General features: G+C 31.2%; 3 protein-coding genes across 5 annotated transcripts in view; 1 reads left to right on the forward strand and 2 right to left on the reverse strand.

The window, feature by feature from the left end:
* The first annotated feature begins 379 nt into the window (after positions 1 to 379).
* The window catches only part of LOC147907271 (uncharacterized), a 93,123-nt gene continuing 68,610 nt past the window's right edge, over positions 380 to 24,892 (forward strand). The window contains exon 1 of the mRNA XM_087413851.1: positions 380 to 3,397. The gene's annotated coding sequence lies outside the window, so the exon portion shown is untranslated. The remainder of the gene's footprint in view (positions 3,398 to 24,892) is intronic.
* On the reverse strand, positions 10,861 to 17,998 carry LOC105145629 (zinc carboxypeptidase). Its single transcript, XM_011055314.2, has 7 exons — positions 17,891 to 17,998; positions 15,285 to 15,443; positions 14,223 to 14,735; positions 13,775 to 13,862; positions 13,262 to 13,464; positions 12,110 to 12,194; positions 10,861 to 11,249 (listed from the first exon to the last, which is right to left on the reverse strand). The coding sequence occupies exons 2-7, from the start codon at positions 15,426 to 15,428 to the stop codon at positions 11,056 to 11,058; spliced, it is 1,227 nt and encodes a 408-aa protein (XP_011053616.1). The 5' UTR covers positions 15,429 to 15,443; positions 17,891 to 17,998; the 3' UTR covers positions 10,861 to 11,055.
* On the reverse strand, positions 18,439 to 24,477 carry LOC105145628 (zinc carboxypeptidase-like). 3 transcript variants are annotated; one of them, XM_087413847.1, is made up of 8 exons: positions 22,768 to 24,477; positions 22,506 to 22,692; positions 21,147 to 21,659; positions 20,962 to 21,049; positions 20,611 to 20,813; positions 19,876 to 19,957; positions 19,422 to 19,613; positions 18,439 to 19,095 (listed from the first exon to the last, which is right to left on the reverse strand). In XM_087413847.1, exons 2-8 carry the CDS (start codon positions 22,644 to 22,646, stop codon positions 19,037 to 19,039), a joined length of 1,278 nt encoding a protein of 425 aa, XP_087269973.1. In that variant the 5' UTR covers positions 22,647 to 22,692; positions 22,768 to 24,477; the 3' UTR covers positions 18,439 to 19,036. The 3 variants fall into 3 exon arrangements, with proteins under 3 accessions (XP_087269973.1, XP_087269974.1, XP_087269972.1); XM_087413848.1 differs by having other exon boundaries at positions 22,506 to 22,638; positions 22,768 to 24,476; XM_087413846.1 differs by lacking the exon at positions 22,768 to 24,477 and having other exon boundaries at positions 22,506 to 22,761.

Here is a 24,892-nt window from a genome sequence, read left to right on the forward strand (position 1 = left end):
ATGTAATTTTACGTACTTTTCTACAATGTACGAATCGAATTGGTGCGTCTCTTTAAATTGTTTTGCACAATTGTGATTTACGCGTTAACGGAGTAGACTATTCTCAGGGACGTTTTCGTACATGGTGCTATCATTCAATGTCTCGTAAGATATATAATTATATATAATTTTATATATAATTTTATATATAAGTTTATATCTAATTGTATATAAAATATGTTTTATATACAATTATATAAAATTATATATATTTTTATATAATTTTATATAATTATCTACAAAATATTTTTTCCCGGGAATGTAATATCGAAATATTTATGTTAATAATCAATTTTTATTAATTGTCGGTAACGTCATCGTTCTTCATATTCCCGAATTCCCCGGACCTCATTGATAGTTACGAAAATTTATCCAGGACCGACGGTCTTTAATAGTATCGTCGGTGTTGGCATGTTTCTGTCCTCAAGATTTAGTATAGAGACGAACCACTACTTTCGACGGTACGATTTTATCGATAGTGTTGGAAAGTATATATAGTCACATAGTTCTCAAATTGAAAATGGATCTATTGGCGGTAGTGTATAGGCGATTTCGACGGTAATAGGAAAAAAATCGGCATAGCCTCTCTCAGATTTCTCTCTGCTTCGTAAAGAAATGTAAAAATTCGAAACTGGCGCTCTAATACGTATACAACGACTTTCAACAATCGACTGCAAGCGGCGTCCCTGCAAACGCATCTGATAAGTTACGTATATATATTTTGTGCCGATGACACTACACCAATGAACGGTGAATTTGTAGTTTTATGTATATATATATATATATATTTCTTGTTTACAGTTTAATACGTATTTTACTTCCATTATATAACTGCAAAAGCAAATATGTAAAAAAACAGGTGAATGTTTTTTAGGCTTCCATAGATATTTTCAGTATAGAAGTTATGCGTTTCGCATGTTTTCTCGGTATTCAGATCCATTATTTAGTTTAGAATGCATTATTTAGAATGCGCTTCATGAATATTGCAGTTTACAAAATGTGAATATTTTAATAATGATCTAAATACGTATTATGGAATTATTCAGAATGAATTCCGATTGGAATTATTCAATTATTCCTTAGATTCTTATTGTGTTTTCTAGAAAAACGGAATAATTCCGATTGGAATTCATTTTGATTGCTGATCCATAAAGTACCCTTGACTTAATCCGCGAACATAGCTTTTGTGAAAAAAAAATAAATATGCAATATAATCTTTCAATTTCCTGCGATTTCATAAATTTGTAAAATCTAAGATGAAAAAATTGTACAGTATATTTATTGTAAAAAAAAGAGAGTTAGAGGTTTTTTACGAAATTGTTGTATGGATAATTTTGTAAAAAGTTTTTATCAAGTTTCATCATTTTTTATTAATGTTATGATATTATACATTACATTCTTATAAAAAATGAAAAATGAACGGAAAATATATACATATACAAAATCAGATTTCAGAAATTATTGGGTTGGACAAAAGTTTATATCGCTACTTCATTTGTATCATATCTATATTAAAAAAAATTGTTAAATTTTGAAAAATTTAACAATTATATCATTTGATAGAGCACATTTTCATTTTCAAGAATCTGTTTTTTTTTCATTTGCGGTAAGATAATTTTTAACACAATTATGAATAATCAAATAAATACTTTTATTTAATCCACACTAAATAATGAAAAATATTACAAATATTTAAAAAATAAATAACTTTGTAAGAAAAGCTATAAGCCCTCCACTTTGTTCAACCGTAATTTTCTATACGTAAAAATTATCAAACTCACAAAAAATCAAAAGACATAGTCACCTTTCGAAAGTATAGATATTTATTTATTAAGCTTTAAAAAGCCTCTTTCTTTAATTAAAATTTCCTTCATTTTTAATGAAGTTACTTAAACTCTGAAGTTCGTAGCACTACGAATTTTCGTTTCAATATATTCTACACAATATGTAAATCAGCCTTTAATCTAGAATAGCTGTAGTGAGTTTTTAAAACTTTTGCCCCAAGCTCTGAGTTATGACTTTAATTTCCTTTAAATTTTAACTGGGATTTAACGGCACGGTACGGCACATCCAAAACGGTCTGAAGTGATTAACGTAAGTGCGCGTCTCGATGATCGTTGCACTCGCGCCACTTTCAGAGCTTTCAGCCACTTGGAGAATCGCGCGCGCGCGCGCCGATTCGAACTTGCGTTCGGTCAGTTCGATTCCGGCGCGTTCCGCCGGTTTAATTACCGCGCGCGGCAGCACTGGTGCCGGCTGGTGGTGTTTCACGAATTCACGCCGCCAGCTGTGCCATCACTGCCACCATCTCAGGTCCCAGTCCGTCATCCGTGTCCGTTCGTCCCGTGGTCGCGCCATTCCGGTCCGTTCCGCTGGCGATTGCCAGAAAGCAAGATGGCGCCCGTCTGTTTGCGGATACCTCTGTCGTGGATATAAATAAGCGCGAGGAAGAAAAAGGGGAGAAAGGATAAAAAGAGCAGTGCCGAGAAACGCGGTCGCGGACGATCGCGCGGTCGGTGCGACGGTCGTCGTGATTGCGCGCATCTCGTCCGCGGTTGACGTCAACGTCGCCACGCGTCGCGGTAACGTCGCGTGAAACGCGTCGGTGTCTTCTTGTGTTCTCCCGTGTCGTGTCGTGCTCCGTCCACTCGTCGTTCGTCATCGTCGTCACGATCCGCTGTCCATCCGCGTCGCGAAACCGGCAGCGAGATCATCCCGCGTATACCTACCTAACCGTGAACCGTCGTAGCTCCAGGAAGGAGCGCTCCCGCGAACGGTGCCCACCTGAGGAATGCCAGATCGGCCGCGATCTTCCCGGCAGGTCGGCGGATCGGCAACGCGGCGCGACGAGTGAGCGAAGAGAAGCCGTTGAAAAAGAAGAGAGGAAAGAGAAGACCAGGAAGGAGACGAGAGGGAAAGAAAAATAATAAACGACGGAGTGCGTGCTCTCGTGGGGATTCCCTCGCGAGACGGTGATCGCGGTCGCTACTCTCCCGTGACGTATGTGTGTCGCGGAGGTCGTTTGTCAGACGGGTCGGTCGCCGCGAGTGTCTCCGTCGTTCCCGTCGTTCCCGTCGCCGTTGTTGTCATCGTCGTCTTCGTCGTTTTCGTCGTCGCGTCGCGAGTGCCATCGGCGAGTGCGATCTCGATGCGCTGTCGCCCTCCCCTGGAAGATCATCCCCTCTGGACGCCCGGTGGTATCAGCTGCTACTGCTTCTGCTGCTACTACTGCTGCTGCTGGGACTACTAGCCCGGCAGCTCCCTGCGAGGATACTCTTCCGTTGGAGCGGTGGGGCAAGGAGGCGCCGGAAGCAGCCGCGAGTCCGGAAGCATAGCGAAGAAGATGGCCTTCAACGAGGTGAGTGAGGTGTACCTGTACCTCTCTCGGTCTCGCGCGCATCTTGTCTGCTATACCTGCGTGCTTATCTTGCATGCGTCTCACGTCACGCGTCACGCGTCACGCGTTCCCGTTGCACCGCGATCGGGTCGTTCGATCCCGCGGGGTTGACCCCGCGACCCCCAAACGCCATTCCTAACCTAACCTCCCTTTCTGCGCACAGCTGGTAGTACGCTATCAACTCCCCCTTTGCTCCTCCCGGTGTCTCCTCGCGTCCCTTCGCTCTCTTCGTCCCAAACCGACGTCACTCTCTCTCCCTCTCCTTCTCCCTCTTCTTCTCTCTCATTAATTGTTATTATCTCTGTTATTTTATTTATATTTTGTATCTTTATATTATTTTGTATTTTAATTGTGGTTGTTAAATTGTACATTTTCCCAAAATTTGAAAGAATATTATTCTAGAACGTTTAATAAATAACGATACGTATCGATTCGTATTCGATAAGTTTGAAAGATAACTTGGCATTCAGCAAAAATTGGTCTTATGTGGGCGTAATTTGATGCATTTTATTATTTGGCATCAAAGTGTGGCTTTAAATGGATTCACAGAATGAGACATTTAAAATTCTGTTCGCATTCGTGGAAACATACATAGGTATGTCGAACTGGGAAGAATGAGATTGCTATTTGTGACAATAGTTCGTTAATTAAAAGTTCATACGCTAGTTCTAATTAGAATTGACATGTGTATTATTATTTGTAATTATACCACTGATATATCTTTTGTATATGTAATTTCATAATCGTAATCCCTCTAATTAGACGTTGCATATGAAGTATTAGGTGTTGGAATTAATTCGTAGCGTTTTTAAATGAAAGAATGTTATTTATTTCACATGAGCATTAAAAAATACATTAATGAAAGTACTTCCCATCACTTGTAAAACGCTACGAATTAATTCCAACACCTAATAACTATGTTAGTTACTTTGTATTCAGATAAATTATTTGTCAAGGACATTCGCTCTATCTATTTGGGATTTTATTTGGCGTTAAATTTAGATACATATATATATATGTCATGTAACCGTCATCGCGTTTCAATATATCTATACTAAAAAATTACTAAATTTTAATGAATATCTGTTTGAATAAATCTAAAGCCCATTCTACAATTGCGTAAGCGTATTGTAAGTGATTGTAGTTGTAAGAATTGTTTAATGATAGTCGAATATTTTCCTCATATTTAACTGTGATTGATTAATTCTTATCACTACAACTACTTACAATTAATAAACTTAAATAAACATTTACTAAATATAAACATGTATTTATTTGATACTTGATACAAGAACCATTATATAATTTAACTATTATTTTTTATTGAATAATTATTTAATTATTGTGAATTAATGTTTGCTTAGTTGCTATTTAAAGAAATATTAAGGTTTAGTAAATTTTTTTTCAATGTAATTAATCGTGAAAAATAATCGTTTTATAAAATATACGCAAAATCAGAACAAAACCAGCAAATTCCTTAAGTAATACTTTATTGATAACGTGCACTTAATTGTCTCGGGTCCTTGAGAAGTTGCGATAAATGCCATTGAAACACAACAAGATTTTATCAGCTACAATAATTCTATCAGTTTGATGTAGCAGAGTCTCGCGATTGGTTCACCGTTATATCACCTTGCTATCGCAACATTGCGTAACTTGCGGAATTTACGATCTATTTTGGACCGCGCGCTACACCGGTTTCACAAGCCACAACAATGACATTAATGAGCCTGTTCGTTGTCGTTGTCATCCCGTCAATTTTGATGAGAGAGCCTTGCATTCTCGTCTCTCGGCAGATGCTCGCTCGACCATGCGATAGCGCGCTACACGTGTTTACATCTCTTCGCAATCGATTCAAAAAGAAGGAAAGAGAACGTTTGATTAATCGAGCCCCCGTGTTTTCAATGTGTCAGGATTCATATCTCCTTCGATTTATTAATGCGATTGATCTGACGTCTTAATATAATCTTACAATTAGTCGACGTTATTTCCTATTTCGAACACACCTGAGTTTCCGCACAATGGAAGATAATATCAACCCTTTCGTGAAACTATGGGAAATTTCCCATCATTTCTTAGGATATATGACGCTCGGTAGACTCGCATTTTATTATATCCACTGGTGTCGTGGCCAACTAACTACTTTTAGTAGCGTTCAGGGACTATATTCTTGAATCCATGTTGCATACAAAAATTTATATAACATATACACTGAGAAAAATAATTTGATTATATCGACAAGATGTATATATGCATTTTGGTGAAAACTAGCAGAATTTTTAGTCATTATAATAGGATTTGATATTTTTTTAACTACAACATTTCATAGACTTAATTATATCGATTTAATTAATATTTTCCAGTTGGAATTTATAAAACTTCTAGTTATTCAGTAATTGAGATAATCAGATATCTCATTATGATAACCGGAATTCTGATTGATATAATCAGAATCTACTTGTTCGTTTATCTTGAATCAGAAGTTTTTTTTAAGTGTAACATATACAGTTCTCGTGTTCTGTTTTTAATTCCTGGAAGTTACATATTCCAAAACGTAATATTAATATAATAGCACTTGAAATATTATCAGAAATCTCAAAATTTACATAGATTTATGTGCATTTAGCTGGTTGCAACGATTAGAGCTCAATAAAAAAAATACATCAATAAGAAATGCTGTACATTTAACAGGAAAGAATTAATCATGCTTGTCTGATAATTTTGATTCGTTCATTTTTGAACAGTTATATCGGTTGAAAAATTTTCAAAAATTTTCATTTAACGGAAGATCTTTTTCTCACAAGTTTTATACAAGTTCTGATATTTCTGATAAAACTGCACTTTAAAACCGTGCTAAATCCACACCCATATTTTTCGGTAAATATAGTATTTTTGTATACGATATATACTTTTCGAGATTAAGGCCGTAGAGGATTTCACCAAGGTTGTGCCAAGAATTGTTGTGACGAATTCACAATGAGGCTTGAATGAACGATAACTTACCTCTCACCGTCTCTTCGGCAAACGTTATCGTCGCTGGTGACGCATGCACATCGCAATCGTACACTTGGAATCGGTTTTATCGCGAGCGTTTATTTTTCGCTGCGTTGACTCGTATAAAAAAAAAAGGAGAAATAAAACGCGCAGCGATGCGTAATTAATACACCGTGATCGGATTTCACCGATAGCCTGCTATAATGTTACGTACAGATTACAGTTCGAAAGCCGAGTGTGATAATCACACGGAACGTGACTTCTGTTCTCACGTTGCTCTTGATACTTTCAACGAAATATGCATATATGCGGCTCTACGACACGATTCCGACTTCTTTTCTCTTCGTGAACGCACCAGCTTTGCGCAGTGCCAAAAGATTTCGTTCTTTTTGCGAGGAACACAAAAGTTTTTCATTTCGATCGCTCCTTTATGCTGAATAAATATTATTTTTATCAAGCGTTCGATCAGCTTGAATGAAAATTCCATCTTAGATGTAAAGCGATGTCCATTTGTGATTGCTTCGGATTTTTGATCGATGATCATGAGGTGATTTCTATTATCTCGGATTCATCAGCGCATTCTTCAAGATTCTTGTTAGTATCTTATCTCCGTCGTATTTGGTGAGACGTAGATGGTTGATTCATCCATCCATCGAGACTTGTAAAAGAAAGAGTCACAAACAAAGCTACCTGCGACTCGTTGATATTGATCGAGATGTCATATATAAGTATATAGTGCTATTTTCCGTTCCTTTGACGTCTTTTATGCGCAATACTACGGCTTCGTTCTCGTAACGCCGATTACTTCTCCCTTTCCTCTCTCTCTCCATTTTCGCAATAGCTCGTATCCATCTCAAACGAACCTGTCGAGAATCAGGCCCCCCCTTCAAACTTTTCGAGTATCCTGCAGAAGTGCTGCAAGCTGTAACATCTGCACTGTACGAGTACACATGCGTATTCTGAATCGCAAAACTTGGAAGCGAATTAAGAGAAGTTTTCTCGCGAATTCCAAGCGGACTTGTTATTGACATTGTTGTCAAAACGGTTGTTGTCTCGAAACTTCCCTGAAGTTTGCATTCTACTATATTTCAGTAAAAATTCGGTAGAGCATTTCGTACGTATTGCCAAGTGACGTTACGGAAATCGTAAGTTTCTTCATACGACATTAAATTTTTATCACTTAATGTCAGGAAAGTATTTTTCACGCTCTAATTGTATTTTAAACGTTAGAATGGTTTTATTATCCTCGGTAGATGTGCACGAAGAATCACTAATATCAATTCTGTTCTTATCAACTCACGCTTAAAAATATCTTTGGTCAATACACACACATACACACACATACACACATACACACGAAACTACTTATTGCTGCGCATTGTTCTCCATCCGATTTTATCGTATCGTGGTTAAAGACGTGTGCACGTGAAAGGTACAGCTATATACCGTTATTACGTGGGCCGACGAAGCTTCGGCAATGTCATCGATGTCTTCGAGTTTTTTTTTCAGGCCATCGCATGTATGAAATTCGTGAACGCGTAAACAAGTTACTCTGCGACTCTTTTCATTAAAGCGACATTCAGACAACTTATTTTGCGGTTCACTTAATTGCTTTAATTTTCTCTCTTTTATTGGATGCAACTAATGCTAATGAGTGTAAAGCCTTAAATACACACTCTAAATCTGAATCAATGGATAATCACTGATATCAGCGCCAAGTATGCCACTGGTAATCAGTGAATTAAACGTGAGATCCCTAACCTAGCTAATCTTTATTATGTGATCTAACCTTGTTTTAGTGCTTAAATTCAATGAATATGATATTGGAAAATTGAAAGTAACGTGCAAATATCGGTATTTTAATTATATAACGCTCAAACGTTCTTCCTTTTTTAGATCAACTTCACTGATTATCAGTGCCAAGTGTGCCACTAGGTAATTAGTGACTATCCACTGATTCAGATTTAGAGAGCCGTGAAAAGCACAGGCAATAGAAACTGGGAATAGACTTTAATTTCTTATAAAAAATCGTGAATTCTAGATTCTGGTATACACGCACAGTTGGAAAATTTGTGTTAAATTTAATGCATTTTTGTAAGCAATTAAATTGTTCGAGATTAGCATTTATAAAATAGATTTAATGGAATAAGTGTGCGTACAACATGCAGAATGATTACAATCTCAACGTTTCACAAGGAAAGGTGATCTTCAAGATCATTTGGAAGTTTCTCGAATGATGTTTAATAACATAAAATTTCTAGACGGTTCTCACCTACATGCCGTACACACATTTATTCCATTAAATCTATTTTATGGATGCTAATCTCGAACATAAATAAAAAAATGTTTTTTTAGTGTAGCGATTTTTCTGATAGGTTGAAAAGTCTTATTCCTTGTTCTCTCTCTCTCTCTCTCTCTCTCTCTCTCTCTCTCTCTCTCTCTCCTTTCATTGTGTTGAAGATATGACAGATTATATTACAATGTTTCAATTATATGATGCAAATCTTCGTACAAATCTCATGTGCTCGCTTACGTATTTGAAGTAAGATAACTTGATCAGAGAGAGTCGAGCTAAAAGATCGAAGGTAACGTCAATTTATTGCGTGCCGCGAGTAAATCGCTCCAAGAAGGAGTCGCGTGACAGTGATCGCCACTGCATTAGCGTTATGTAAGATCCGCGTTACACAGCTATTTAGTGGCTCGCATTTCCTTGGACGCGCGCCGCACGTATGGCAATGTAGGCCGGATGCGACGAACCGCATTCTAGCAGATGCATCGATGTATACACGACCCAGACCGTGGGCGAATACGCCGTGGATAGCTTAGAATCGAACTATGGAAATTGACAAAGGCGGGCACATCCGTGATTAAATCCGACACTCGCGCGCGCGGACAATGCACCATTGTATTTCGTTTCCAGGTGTGTGGATCTCGTTTCCTGGTAAATTAAAACTTGCCGTTTTATCGCCGCGATATCGCGTTAATATTTTTCAAAGATATCGACGAGATGCGACTCTCGCATCATTTGTTTTACCAATTCCGTTTTGTAATATCTAATCATAAAAATAATCTTCTTTAAAAAAAAAATAAATAAATAAAAAGGACTTAAGTATATGCACACACACACACACACACACACACACACACACACACACACACACACACACATACACACGCACATTTCTCGGAAAATAATTTGTTAAAATAATTATTAATATTATTAATATTTGCAAAAATAAAACACAAATGATATTTTAAATCAAAAGAACAGAGAGAGAGAGAGAGAGAGAGAAGAAAAAAAAAGAAAAAAAAAAGAAAAAGTGATACGCGTTTGCATATAGATTTTACGCGCGACGCGAATAAAATCGTTTTTATTCCGCGTATTCCGATAAGGAAATCCCTTGGATTAGTAATGGGTGTAATTTCATTAATGCACGTGCTGCAGTCTATAATTTAAATCACCTGCATCATCACCATAAAGACGAAACGAACGCTATGATTTTTCCTCGGCAATTCCTTGCATGCGCATCGCGCTTGGCCACGATCCATTTTATTTTCGATATATATGCGCTACCAAAAAGAAAAGAACGTACTTTACGAACATGCGTTATAAAACATTGATAAAAATTGACGGGAGTCTGCTAAATCTTGACTCACCGAAATCGCTGAATAAAGATAGCTCTACAAATCATTTGACTCCAGTAAATTCTTTCTCTCAATGACTATAATCTTTGTGTAACATTATCAATGATTTTGAAAGGGTTCGATCGTATTCCTCAAATTTTGTTTAATTACAAATAGAGTGACTCGCTACTTATAGTCAAATGGAAAAAAACCATTTTTCATTTATTTTTAGAAAAGATAATACAACATAAATAAAGTTGAAAACTTAGCATCATGATATATATATATATATATATATATATATATATATATATATATATATCATGATATTGTCAATCTTTTCGGAGATGCAGTATGTTGTCATAATATGTGCGCAAAATAATTGCTAGTCTGCGAATCTCTCTTCAGTACAACACGAATTTTCCTTCCTAGACATTTAAATTTATGATTATGCAAGTCCTCTGGGTAACCTTATTTTACGGAAACTTAATCGTTGCGATATAGGCTTGTTTCATACGAATTTCTCAAATTTATAGTGTAATACGAGATCATTTCGTGTATTTATACGCGAGTTAGCTAGTTCTGAAATATTCCAAACTATTGAGATGGAATAAGACAATTCTGAAATGGGAATATAGAAAACTGTATCATTATTATTAGGTGTTGGAATTAATTCGTAGCGTTTTACAAGTGATGGGAAGTACTTTCATTAATGTATTTTTTAATGCTCATGTGAAATAAATAACATTCTTTCATTTAAAAACGCTACGAATTAATTCCAACACCTAATATAATCTTTTCAAATCTTTAATTTTTAATTTTTAATTTTTAACATCATATATTGTTAAGAATGAAAAGACTAAAATTTATTATTATATTACAAATGATATATACAATATTATAGGAAAAATTAACAGATTGTCAATTATAAGAATGTGCCATCAATAATAAAGTTTATACAAAACTTTATTGATCTACTTTAATTATTTTTCTGTACTCATCTATGGATATCCAAGTACAGTTGCCTCTTTTAGCATGGCCAAGATAGAATCCAAAGTCTCTTCTCCAGTCGGGATAATTTCCTTAGAGGGCAACAAAAAGCCGTATTCACCTTGATCACGTAATTCATAGGCAAACAGGAGGGGTGTACCACACGTAAATTTAACCCAATCTACAGAACTTCCGTAAGCTTCATCTAGAAATAATAAGAGCCACATCTAAAAAATATCTATAAAAACATAATAAATATCTATAAAAACATCTATAAAAATAGTAAGTCTAAAGAATCTATTTTTTAACACAATTAAAATTTTCTTAAACTAGGAATGCAATTGTTGCAATTTTACAATGCTTTTATAATAGGAAGAAGGGATTTTTCACAACAAACTATTCAAGCAAAATAAAAAGTATTTAGATATATATATAGATATATTTAGATAAGATAGAGAATTAAATACAAGATAGAAAATTAAACACAAGAGTAAATACACACAATATGTAACATAATAAGTAACGAAAAAACTTTATTGGTCTGAATTGGATTTTAATGCTTAAATAATATTTTGGTGTGAATTTATATATCCAGTTTTACAACTGCGCGTCGAAATCAATTGTCTTCCGCAATCTTAAACTGAAATGGCGTATTGGTAAAAATATCCTAAAAAACTGTAAATAATTTATTGTGAAAATATCATCTACACACTACAAGATCTGAACCTCTTTATTAGTGACGTGATAAATGTCTTAACCAATTTGATCGCTGAGGTGATATTTTGTCGCAATAAAGCATATATAAATTTGTTTCATTTGTTAAAGAATTAAATAAAAGAAGATTAAGTAAAGAAAGTAAGTAATTATAATTAATATGCTCGACTCTTTAGACATCAATGATTGTAGAGGAACAGATAATTATACAGTTTATGCTTAAAAATGAAAAGAGAAAATTCATTTATTTAATGAAGGGAGAGAGAGAGAGAGAGAGAGAGAGAGAGAGAGAGAAAGAGAGAGAGAAAGAGGAGGAGAGAAAACAAAATAAATAAAATTTTTTGTACACACATATTGTCTCGGCAATATTTCCGACAGTGTAGCTAGTTCCATATCTCTTAGCGAGAGCTATCTTCGCTTTCAAGCTAATATCATTCTGAAAAATTGTTAAAATTATGTAAACTTTTTATGTTTCATTATTCATATACATTCATATATCATAGATGTTTCAAATTATTTCTTATAAATAATTATATTAAGCATTATGTAAGAAGATCATATGTTTCTTCATTCCCTTGTAGATATGTAGTGGGATGATCAATCAAATTAAAAATTTGCCCCATTTACAAACAATTCGAAATTTGCATCAATCAAAAATTAACTTTAAATTATTTTTAGCCGTCATTATGAGCAATGAAATCTTGTATTTTTACAATGAAGATTAATGATAAATGTAATGATAAATATGCAATAGTAACATGAATTGCATCAAATTTGTTTTGTGTAGAATTGAATCAATTACTAAACTAATTGTTATTAAGTTTATAAAAAGAGTTAATATTGTCTTCTTAATATATATATATATATATATATATATATATATATATATATATATATATATATATATATATATATAGGAAGTCTCTTTATACCAAAATTGGATATATGTTTATTTGACATTTTCGACTTTTTTTATATGCTGAAGTCGCTGTAGCAGTTTTGCATTATAATATATATATATATTATGAAGAGACACTTTGTATATGATCATGTTTGCATTGACTCATAATTTAGATAACGATATTCTGAAAAAAGAGTCTAGTTATAGCTAATTAATATTGAATGATAAATAATTTTAATTAAATAATTTTAACTAAATGTTGAAGTAATATAAGTAAACAATATTAAATATTTAGTAAGTATTAAAGTATAAGTACTAAACAGTATTACCAATAATATTTACTAAAAATATAAATATTTGTAAAGGTAAAATTATGTTTAGTTATATTATCGGAACGTTTAGTTGAAATTATTTCATTCAATATTTGATGGCTAATAACTAGGAACTTTTTTCAGTGTACTATCACTACTATCTCACATATATTAAATACAGTAATAACAATGTTAAAATATTTTACTAATGCAATACTGTTTCTTTATAATTATTTTATTATATGTTTCTCAAAGCTATAATATATTTGTTTTATAATTAAAATTACTCACCAAGTCGTTGTAATTGTCAATGTGTTCTACTGTGTAACTATAAGGGAACATTAATAGTTGCGAGTAACTATGGAATGAGAGGTATATGTAAAATTTGTGACAAATGGATTTGATATATTCGGATAGACTTTTTATTTCAATATCGGAGAACGGCACAGGCCCAGGGTAGGTCTCAGTGCATGGGCCATTGTCATTGCTTGCATCTGAAGATATCAAATTATATATATAAATATTATAAATATTCAAAAATATCAAATTCTAATCTTAATATCATGAGCTCTCCAAAGTCCATAAAATAATCTCGACTTTTTATTATTATAGATATTATATATTCAATTTTTTACTTTTTTTAATATAATTATTAGGTGTTGGAATTAATTCGTAGCGTTTTTTAATGAAAGAATGTTATTTATTTCACATGAGCATTAAAAAATACATTAATGAAAGTACTTCCCATCACTTGTAAAACGCTACGAATTAATTCCAACACCTAATAATTTAATATAAATTTACTTTGCCATGTGTAACCCCAGTTTCTGTTAGGATCAGTGCCATAACAGTTATCACCATATGGCTTACGTGTCTTCCTCCACATTCGGTTCTGAAATAAATTAAAAATATTAAATAGTAATTAAACATTAATTTATAAGTTACTGAATGTTTTATATTTTCATCAACGCCATAATATTTACTAACTTTGATCACTTTTTTGTTATCTTTTTTTAGCATGTCAAAAAAAAATGACAACTTATATGTTAGTCTATCCAAAAGTAGAAAGTAAGAGTAAATGGTTTTTTTAAATAACCTTATAATTACTCTGAAAATATAACTAAAAATGTTAATTTTTGTTACTACTTTAATTTATCGAACAATAGATTACTTTTTGTCAATAAGAAGTCGTCACTATTTTTTTGCTTCGATGATTAGAAGAGCAGCGCTAGACATTAAAAACCACGCTTACCGTGGTGTACGTATACACGTATCCATCAGGATTGCACACTGGGAAGATATACCAATCGTGACTCTCAGCTAGATCTCTGACGTCTGTATTGTTACTGGTCAGCAATTGATCCAAGATATACAAAACAGTCGCCGGCGCGATCCATTCTCTGGCGTGAATGCCACTCTCGAAAAAAACTCCAGGATTATTCTGTTTAAAGGAAATCTTGACACCTTTAATTTCACGACCCTCATATGATTTACCGGCCACGACAGTTTGTACTATGTCGGGATATTTCTTTTCCAAGTCGTCTAGATAATTGTAAATTGTATCGAGAGTATGATACTTTGTGAAATCAAATATTTCTGATGCTTTTGCGATTGTCGCTTGATTGATTAATGCCTGAACATTTTCAATAGAAACTTTATAGGGTACTTGGATCTGTGCCATCAATTCGTAGAATTCGGACAGTTTCTGCGGAGCTACCATAAGTTCCGCCTGTTTATTCGCAGACGGTTCTCTCCAGAAGGAAAACTGTAAACGATATTTAATTTTGTTTATTTTGAAATATAATATTAGTTTAAAAAGTTACATATTTATCAAATTTTATATTTTCTAAATGTTAATTAAATAATGTTATAAAGGACTTTACACTATAGTCATATGGCGGTCAAATTGACTGAAATTGTGATATTTTATTATGTGTTCTCTTTACATCAATTTTTCTTTACATCATCGATTTATATTTTATTATTCTGTGCATATAAAAATATTTACTAAAATACAATTAAAAAATGAATAGAAGATAAAGATTTTTCAGTTCGATTAGATCCAAAATAGCAACTTGTCTGTATGGGGGGGGTCCTTTGTAAGTAAAAAACTGATTATATAAATTTTAGAAATTTGCATACATTATGCTGTTTTTATGAAGTTAATTTTTTTTTATCTTATAGCTGATATAATCAATACAAATTTTTTTTCGGATTTTAGTTAATATGATCATTATAAATGTTATAAAAAAGGTAGCTTTTTGTGCAAAATATATTAATTTGCGTTTATCTTTATGCTGAACAATCTACTCACATGATCAGGATCCTTTGCTATCTGCTTGAGCAATTTAACTTGCCTGTTTGTAGTTATATTAATTTTGAGGACCTTATAATCGTCAAAAGTAATCTGTTCGGCGGTCACCAGGCCCATAATCGTGCATAATATTATTTTCCACATGATGAGTATAGATTTCTTTAATTTTAATGCACGAATATATATTAGTCTCAGTTATCGTTAATATTTTCACTGATCTTGATCTTGACAATGTTGTCAAGGTCATGATCCTGAGTGACCTTCAAGAGGTTTTAGAGCCATTATTTGTTATTATTTAAAAAGTTATTAACAAAATAAGTTTTATAAATATAGAACATAATTTTTAGATATAAGGTATACATTTATAATAAGTAAACCTATATAGAGGGGGGGGAGGGGAATCTCGCTTTGTGTTGTAAACTGTAATAAACGTGGATTCAGTATAGGTATCGCCTCCTACCGCGGTGGAAGGAGGATTCACTACAATATTAAGTGATTTTATATGCTTTTAAAATTGTTTAACAAAATTAATATAGCTGTGTAATTATATAGTTTAAAGAATATACAATAAAGTCAAATACATATATCATTGGTAAGAAATTATTAAGTTAGCATGACATTTTATTAATATAAAAAGAAATTACAAAAAAAATGAAACATATTATACAGTATTCATTTTACAGCAGTTTAAAACGAAAAGCTAAGTCATTACACAGAAAAAATGTTATGGTTACCACAACTGGAAATAATGATAATTTTCGTTAATATATTTAGTTGTGATAACCGTAAGATGGATATGTATCTTTACAACCATAGTCATTAAGATATGCTAATCTTATAGTTATCACAGTCGTATTATAGTTCTTATATCCAAAAAATATATTGGGCGACTTTTGGTCGTGGTAACTGTAGCTATTTTTCCGTGTAGGAGAGACTGGGGACGGTTGTAACAATTTTTAGAAATATACATATATTTCTTTATTTATGACATATGTTTATTTCTTTTAATGCTCATGATGCAACAACTATTTAGCTTTATGGTACTATTTGCAAAAAGGTATAATTTTAAGCTTTATGAGTTAATTTTAGTAATTATAGGCTTTATGGTACTATTTGCAAAAAGATATAATTTTAGGCTGTTTACGAGTAAAATATTAAAATCTGAATTAGTACATCTTGTTCCGATTTGGGGCAAAATGAAATAGAGCTAGGAAAAGTTGTAACATGTTCTAAAAACAAATTATCTACTCTAAAACAGAAATTCACTGCTTTAAAAACAAATTATTTGTTCTAAAACATAAATTCACTGCTCTAAAAACACAAATTCAGTGCTTTAAAAATAAATTATCTATTCTAAAACAGAAATTATCTTCTTATATTATTTTTGTTTTTAAATCAATAAATTGATTATTAAAAAGCAGTGAATTTGTGTTTTAGAGTAGAGAATTTGTTTTATAGCAGTGAATTTGTATTTTTAAAGCAGTGAATAATATCTATTATAATAAGAAATACTAAGATTTTATTAAGACCGACATGAAATTAAATACTAAGTATAAGCCTACTAAGTATATTTAAACCTATAACAATCAAAGCTAGACCTTCTCAATGCTTAAATAATTCACTGTGAATTATTTAGGCATTGAGAAGATTTAGCTTTGATCGTTATGAGGTAATGTATCTCATGTCATGAGGTAATATTTTTCGCAATAAATTTATTTAAGGTTTTCAGCATATTAACATCTTTATAATATGATTGGATCGAAAATTGAGAATTTGCTTGTCAATATAATTTAACTTGTGATATTATTGCAATAGTTTAAGGCCCGATTGCATCAACGTTACTTTGATTTTAAGTAAGGCTTAAAACTCTTTCTGTCTTTGTCTCTTTTTGGCTTTAAAACAGAACAGATAGAGTTTTAAGTCTCACTTAATCAAAGTGACATTGGCTTAATTGCGTTTGATAAAGCCCGGAAAAATTTCAACGCGCAGTTTGAATAATTACAAAAATATGATATATATATATATATGCATGTACATATATATAGGATATAGATAATTCACTATGAATTATTTAGGCATTGAGAAAATCTAGCTTTAACCGTTATAGCTAGCCAATATGCTTTACTTAGTATTTAATAAGAAATACAACATTCGCAGCATGAAAATGTGATCTCAGCACGCGCTTACATCACAATCGTATACGTGACTGTGACATATTTCCCAACCTGAATAGTCGTCAACTTAAAATATTTTAGTTCACGAAACAGAGCGATACTTTTTTCTTGTCAAATCATTTTTACGCGAAAATGCATCGATTCAGTGTACTTTTATCAAAATTTGAGGTGAGCGTGTTCTTCTTAATATTTACCATTAATTATAATGGTGTTACAATGTACTCTGGCGATGCAGTACTTTTAATTCCAAATCCAACTCAGATGTTGTAAAAACATTTATATAAATATATTTGAAACCACTTAAAAGACATCAAAAAAAGATATGCACATAGCTTGAGAAAACGTATTTTAGAATTAATAAAATGAAAACATAATAAAAAGCATTTTGAAAGTTTAAAGAAAAAAAGTATAACATTGTAAATTTATACTTACATGGCTTATCTGAGCACTCTATATTATGCTTATAACTTCTTTTATATGTGACGCACGCGTGATTGATGTCATGAGGCAAACGCAGGCCTCAATATATAGATACTGACTATTTTTCATCTTATCTCTTATCATTTAAAAGATATTTACGCATGGTTACACATTGTTAAAACTGTCCCCAGTCTCCCCTGTCATGATGATGTCATGAGGCAAACTCAAAATATAAGGTATTGATTATTTTTAATGTTCATATGATCATTTTATCTCTTATCATTTAAAAGATATACACATAATTACAACTCATCTTTTCTTTTATCATTTAAAAGATATACGCATTGTTACACATTGTTATAACTATCTTCTACGATAAAAAATCATTTATACATATAGTTTGCTTCTCCAGAATCATAAAAAATAATTTATTTTTATTATATTTACAATAATAATAGTTTATTATTATTGTATTATGTAATATTATATAATAATATATAATTATTATATGATGAAAATTATTTTTTATTATATTATGATAAATTGTAAATTGAATTAATTGTAAATATATTAGGTGTTGGAATTAATTCGTAGCGTTTTACAAGTGATGGGAAGTACTTTCATTAATGTATTTTTTAATGCTCATGTGAAATAAATAACATTCTTTCATTAAAAACGCTACGAATTAATTCCAACACCTAATAAATATAAATTACATAAAGTATTTTTGAATATTTTATGTAATTTATATTTTTTGGAATTCGAGAAAAATAAACATTTATTAAAAGGTTACGTGAACTTTACAAATTGTACAAATTGGGCATAATAATATTAGTCATTTTAAAATATTTTTTAATTTGTAATGAGTTTCGATAAATAATTTATTTACTAAGTTTGTTTTGTATTAGATAATTTCACATCAATTTATTTTATTATTTGCTATTTTCTATTTTTCCTACTTTTCCACATTAATTGTTATACATTGTCATTTATTTGTTTGTTATAAATATATTAAAGTAAGTACTTATAATCATTTTCATATTCAACACATTATATTTCGAATTTATAATATACATTGTTACAATACGTGAATTCTTATATCACGTAAGCGATCATTTGAGATGATTTTCACACTTTAGTAGGTTTCAATAGGTTGGACTACGAATTTGCGTCATAAATTCTTTTATTATGCACATTAAGTCTCACGGAAACTTCAACTATAAAACAAATATGAATTTCTAATTGATACAAAAAACTGTATGTTTCATCTTTGAGACGCTGGGATGTAGAAAACATCCCAGGTACTATTCTCGGATTATAGTTTAGTGTAAATATATTTATTAGGTGTTGGAATTAATTCGTAGCGTTTTACAAGTGATGGGAAGTACTTTCATTAATGTATTTTTTAATGCTCATGTGAAATAAATAACATTCTTTCATTAAAAAACGCTACGAATTAATTCCAACACCTAATAAATTGTGTTGATGACATATCACTACTAACAAATGAAAATTATAACACCGCATGATGTCAAATTCATACCCTTATTTTGTAGAGTTTTTATTTCTTTAAGCATGGCTATGATAGAATCCAAAGTCTCTTGTCCAGTCGGGATAATTTGCTCAGGTGGCAACAAAAAGCCGTATTGATATTTATTACGTAATTCATAAGTGTAGACGATTGATTTATTGTATGTGCCTTTGATCCAATCAACAGTATTTCCAGAAGCCACATCTAAATATAAAATGAATAAGTTTAAAAATAAATCATCCTGTTGTACATAATTATCAACTCGGAATGTGTTCAATAATATTGTTTCAATTTCGCAATGTTTTTAGTATGATAAAAAAAAAGAAATTCTTTGATAAATCAATCGAAAAAAATATAAAAGTATTTAAACATGGATAAGATACAAAGACAGATAAGTAGATAGAAGGGCGCAGAGAAAAAGAGAGAAAGAGAGGGAAAATAAATTAAATTTTTTTCTTCAACATACATATCTCGGCAATACTTCCGACTGTGTAGTAAGTTCCATATCTCTTTGCGAGAGCTCTAATCGTTTTCATGCCAATATCATACTAAAACATCATAAAGATTAAATATAAACTTCGTAATATTCTATTATTTTTATAAATAATTATTTGAATTAATTAGAATCTTCAATTATTCCAATACAATGTTTCAAATTGTTACTTATAAATAGTTATGTTAACAGTAAGATTATGATGAAATTTTTTCTTATTTCGTAGTCACGTGCCTAAAAAATATTTGCAAAAATTTTCGATTATCTAACGTGAAAGTTTAAAATTTTCCCTATAAAATCATTTTTTTTAATATTCCTTTTTTGTCACTGAGTTGTCCATGGGTTAATTCTTATAAAAAGAACATCCTAACTTTCATTGCTCATAACTTTGTCAAAAATTATCTAATTAAAAAAAAAACCAAATTCTTAAAGCTAAAACTCTATCGAACGGTATAATTGCCAATTTTTTAAAAATAGAATGTATATAAATTTGAGTTAAAAATATATGATATTACTACTTTTAAAACAGAGATTTTAAGCTTAAAAACTTAAAACTCTAATTTTGCCAAAAAATACGATATTACTATCCTTTCAACTGAATAATTACAAGAAACTAATTGTTTTATTAATTTAATACTAGTTTTTCATACATAAATATTTTATTTTAGTTTCTCAAAGCTATATTTATTTTACAATTAAAATTCTCACCAGTAAGTTATAGTTATCAACACGATCTGCTGTATAACCATAAGGGAACATCAATAGTTGCGAATAGCTGTGGAGCGCAATATACACATAGAAATTGTCGGAAATGGAATTGATATATGTGGACATGCTGCTTGTCTCAATTTCGGAAAACGGCGCAGGTCCGGCATAGATTTCAGAACATGAGTTATTGCTAGCACCTCCAGCTGAAATTGTTAAATTATACATAAATATTAAGAAACATCGAGCACATTTTAATATAAACTCTCTAAAGTCGATAAATAATCTCGACTTTTCATTAGAATATTATTTGATTTTTGATTATTATAGTTTTCTAATATAATATAAATTTACTGTTCCATTTGTAATTCCAATTCCTGTTGAGATCACAGCCATAACAATCGGAACCGTAGGGCTTACGTGTCTTTCTCCAAAGTCGATTCTGAAACAAATTAAAAATATTCATATAATTAAGCGTTAATTTATAAATATGTTAATAGTTAACAATGCTTCATATGACATTATAAAACAGCACTTACTGTAGTGTGTGTATACACGTATCCATCGGGATTGAACACTGGGAAGATATACCAATCATGACTCTCAGCCAGAGTCCTGATCTTCTTGTTGTTGCTTGTCAACAATTGATGCAAGATGTACATGGCAGTTGCTGGTGCGATCCATTCCATAGCATGAATGCCACTTTCAATAAAGACTCCAGGATTGTCCGGTTTAAAAGAAATCTTGACACCTTTGATTTTACGTCCCTCATATGTCTCGCCGCCTTCTATACTTTGCACTACATTGGGATGTTGCTCTACCAAGTCATCTAGATTCTTGTAAATTGTATCGAGATCATAGTAATTTTTAAAATCAAATTTCATTGATGCATTTGTTGGCATTGTCCGATTGATTAATGTCTGAACATTCTCAATATAAACTTTGTATGGTGCTTGGATCTGCGCCATTATGTCGTAGAATTCGGGTAACTTATGCGGGGCTACCATAAGATCCACTTGTTTACTCACAAGCGATACCTTCCAGAAGGAATACTATAAATGATATATATTTAATTTGTTTATTTAAAAGAAAATAATGTTAGTTTAAAAAATTAATTATATATTAGTCAGTTTTTGTCGTCTGAATGTTGTATGATAAATAATTTGACAAAAACAATAATAATTACATAGGACTCTTAATTTTTAAAATATAAACATAACTAATCAAGGTTAATGAGAGCCAAATGTAGGTAATCAAGAAACGTAAGATCTTGAAATAATGAAATTTACGTATATTCGATAAATGAGATGTCTTCTTTATTATGAACGTTTCAACTCACTTTGGAATACTCTTCAGCAAAATAGCAATGCAACAAAATACTCGCATACCCAAAAAGGATCACTTGCGTTTGACTCTCATTAGACTTGATTTATAAAGGGTGTTTTTTTAAGCCCGATAGATTTTTTTAAGCCCGATAGAACTTAAAATTGTAAAAACTAACACAAAAATTAAATTATAATCAAAAAATTTTTTTAGTCGAAACATCAATGCATGGCATAATAACATTTGAAAATGATTTCGGGCATATGGCCACCGCGGCTGTTTAATTTAATTTTTTGTTTTATTTTTTACAATTTCAAGTTCTATCGGGCTTAAAAAAACACCCTTTATTAGTTATGTTTATATTTTAAATAATTTGATGTGAATAAAGTTGATTTTATAAATTTTTAATAATATGTGTACGTTATGCTTATTTTATGAGATCAATTTTTTAAATTTTGTTAATGCAGTCATATAAATGTTACAAATCTCTTAAGAGATTAATTAGAGATATTAATTAAGAGGTATTAATTTGCCTTTATTTGTCTTTAATCTTTATGTTTGAAAGATCTACTCACTCCATCTGAAATTCGTTCCAAACGCTTAAACAACTCATTCCGCGTCGATGTAGTCGTAGTAATTTTGAAGACCTTGTAATTTTCAAAAGTGATCTGCTCGCCGGCCACCGATACCATGATGCATAATATTATGCTCCACATGATAGTCACAGTTTTCAATTTTAATACAATATCAACTTTAGTTAATCTTTTTGCGACATATTTTAAGTATTTTTTTTTATTTATAGCAAGATCATTTTTATAAAATGCAATTTATATTTACCTAATAATTTTTGGTGTGGATTTGGTTTGTTACAAGAAAATAATTTAATACTGTCAGATATTAAAAGATAACAGTTATATATAGTATAAATTTGATATGGTTTGGAGCGCGTCTTAACAAGCCCGTGTCTCGTAGTCGACTCTGATCTCACGTTCTCAAGTTCGATCACTCGCATCTTTCGCGAATATTCTCCGCACACAAAATATTATGTTATTACCAAAATATTATGTTGCTACAATTTAAAAGAATCGGTTAACTTTTAGATTTTCATGGAATTGCTGTTTTATGATTAACGATTACATATTATATTATAAATTTCTGCACCGATAGAAATTATTTCGACTCTGCTTCCTTTAAATCGAAGAAATGTAAACAGTCGCTGGACACACGAAATTAATGCGTTTAAAAAGCTTATTGTCTATGTTTTTTTGAACAATGGGACGTGTGTACAGAATTTTTGTGTACGTATACTCTGTGTATTTGTGCTGTGTATGTACGTTTGACTCTCCAGAGTCGTGGCGATGTAATCGCCATAAAGTAAATATTGATTTTTGCAACATAGTATTTAATTTTTATAAATTTATATGATTTATGAGTAATTCGTTTCAAGAAAATCGCTCACCTTTTTGTAAAACAGGAGTACTGACAATTAATAATAAATAAATTTATGTACAGTTACACTTTCAATTTCTTGTAGTGAAATCTCGCTCCAAGAAAGTGAAAATACAATCACTCTTCACTTTTTAAAAAAAAGTGATAATTTTTTTTTTAATGAAATTTCACTCCTTTGGAGTAAAATTTTATCAAATTTTTCCAAAAAGAATGAAAATTGTTACTCTTTTTCAAGAAGTGAAATATTCTCACTTTTTTTCAAGGATAGTTATATTTTTACTCTTGGAGTGAGATTTTACTGCAAGAAATTTAGAGTGTATATAGTAACACAAGAGTATTTTCAGAAGGAAACCGAATATATTAAAAATTAAAATTTTATTTTAAAAATACATTACGTGTACTAAAATACAATTATTTAAATGGCGTCCAATTATAATTGAAAGATTTGAAGGTCCTTATCTAAGACCGAAAATTCTCTTAAAAGACATGTTTCGACGACAAGCTATAATCAATAATAGTAATAGTTGGACAATGATAAGTAATTGCATTTTAGTGCATGCAATGTACTTTTAAAATTTTAATTTGAAATATATCCGGCTTCTTTCTTTCCAAGAACTGTTGACGACTATTTTGTGTAACTCACTGTACATACTAAGTACAGCACACGATGTTAAAGTTGCATTATCGTACGAATTTGTGCTATCGCGATAATGAATCTTATCACTTCAAAATTGTTTTATTTTAAAGTAAAAGTGTGTCAAACATTTGTGCACCTTGAAAAATAATTTCATAGCTACTCTTAAAAAATAAAATCTAAGTGATCGTATCTTTGTATTCCTATTCATTCTTTTTATTCCAATTCAAGTAGCGGCTTTAATTTTCTTTAAACAAATAATGAAACTACAAAATTACGCCAATTACAATCAAATTTATGCACGTTATGTAATCTAACTAAAAAATAATATTATTTCAAATATTATATTTTTTTGTTTTAATCCAAAATTTAAAAATATTTAATACAATTTAACGCTACTCTCTTCATTTAATGTGATTAGATATGGATATCATATATATAATATATGTATATTAGCAGTACCAAGTTTTTTAATATTTTTCAATTTTGGGTTAAAACGAAATACTATCATTTGCATTTAAACAACATTTATTATTTTTTTTATTCAAAATTCGAAAAAATATATCACTTGAATTGAGTTAAATAATATATGTCCATGAATTTGTTTTAATTGACGCAAAAATTTTGTGATATTGGAATAGAAAGAATAAATTGAAATATAGAAATATTCATATCATTCCGTTTTATTTTTCAAAAGTAATTACAATGATTATTTTTTGAGGAGCTAGTGTGCTTGGCGCTTTTTTATCTTTTTTCTGAAAAGATAATTTTGTAATTCTTTTTTATACTAAATTTGTTAGTTAATAAAGATCGCAAAGTTTAACAAATAAAAATAATTACATTAAATATTGCTTTTCAAAAATCTGTCGAAAAACAGCG

Source organism: Acromyrmex echinatior, chromosome 15, assembly GCF_024713525.1.
Source record: "Acromyrmex echinatior isolate Ae372 chromosome 15, ASM2471352v2, whole genome shotgun sequence".
In the NCBI taxonomy this organism is placed as follows: Eukaryota; Metazoa; Arthropoda; class Insecta; order Hymenoptera; family Formicidae; genus Acromyrmex; species Acromyrmex echinatior.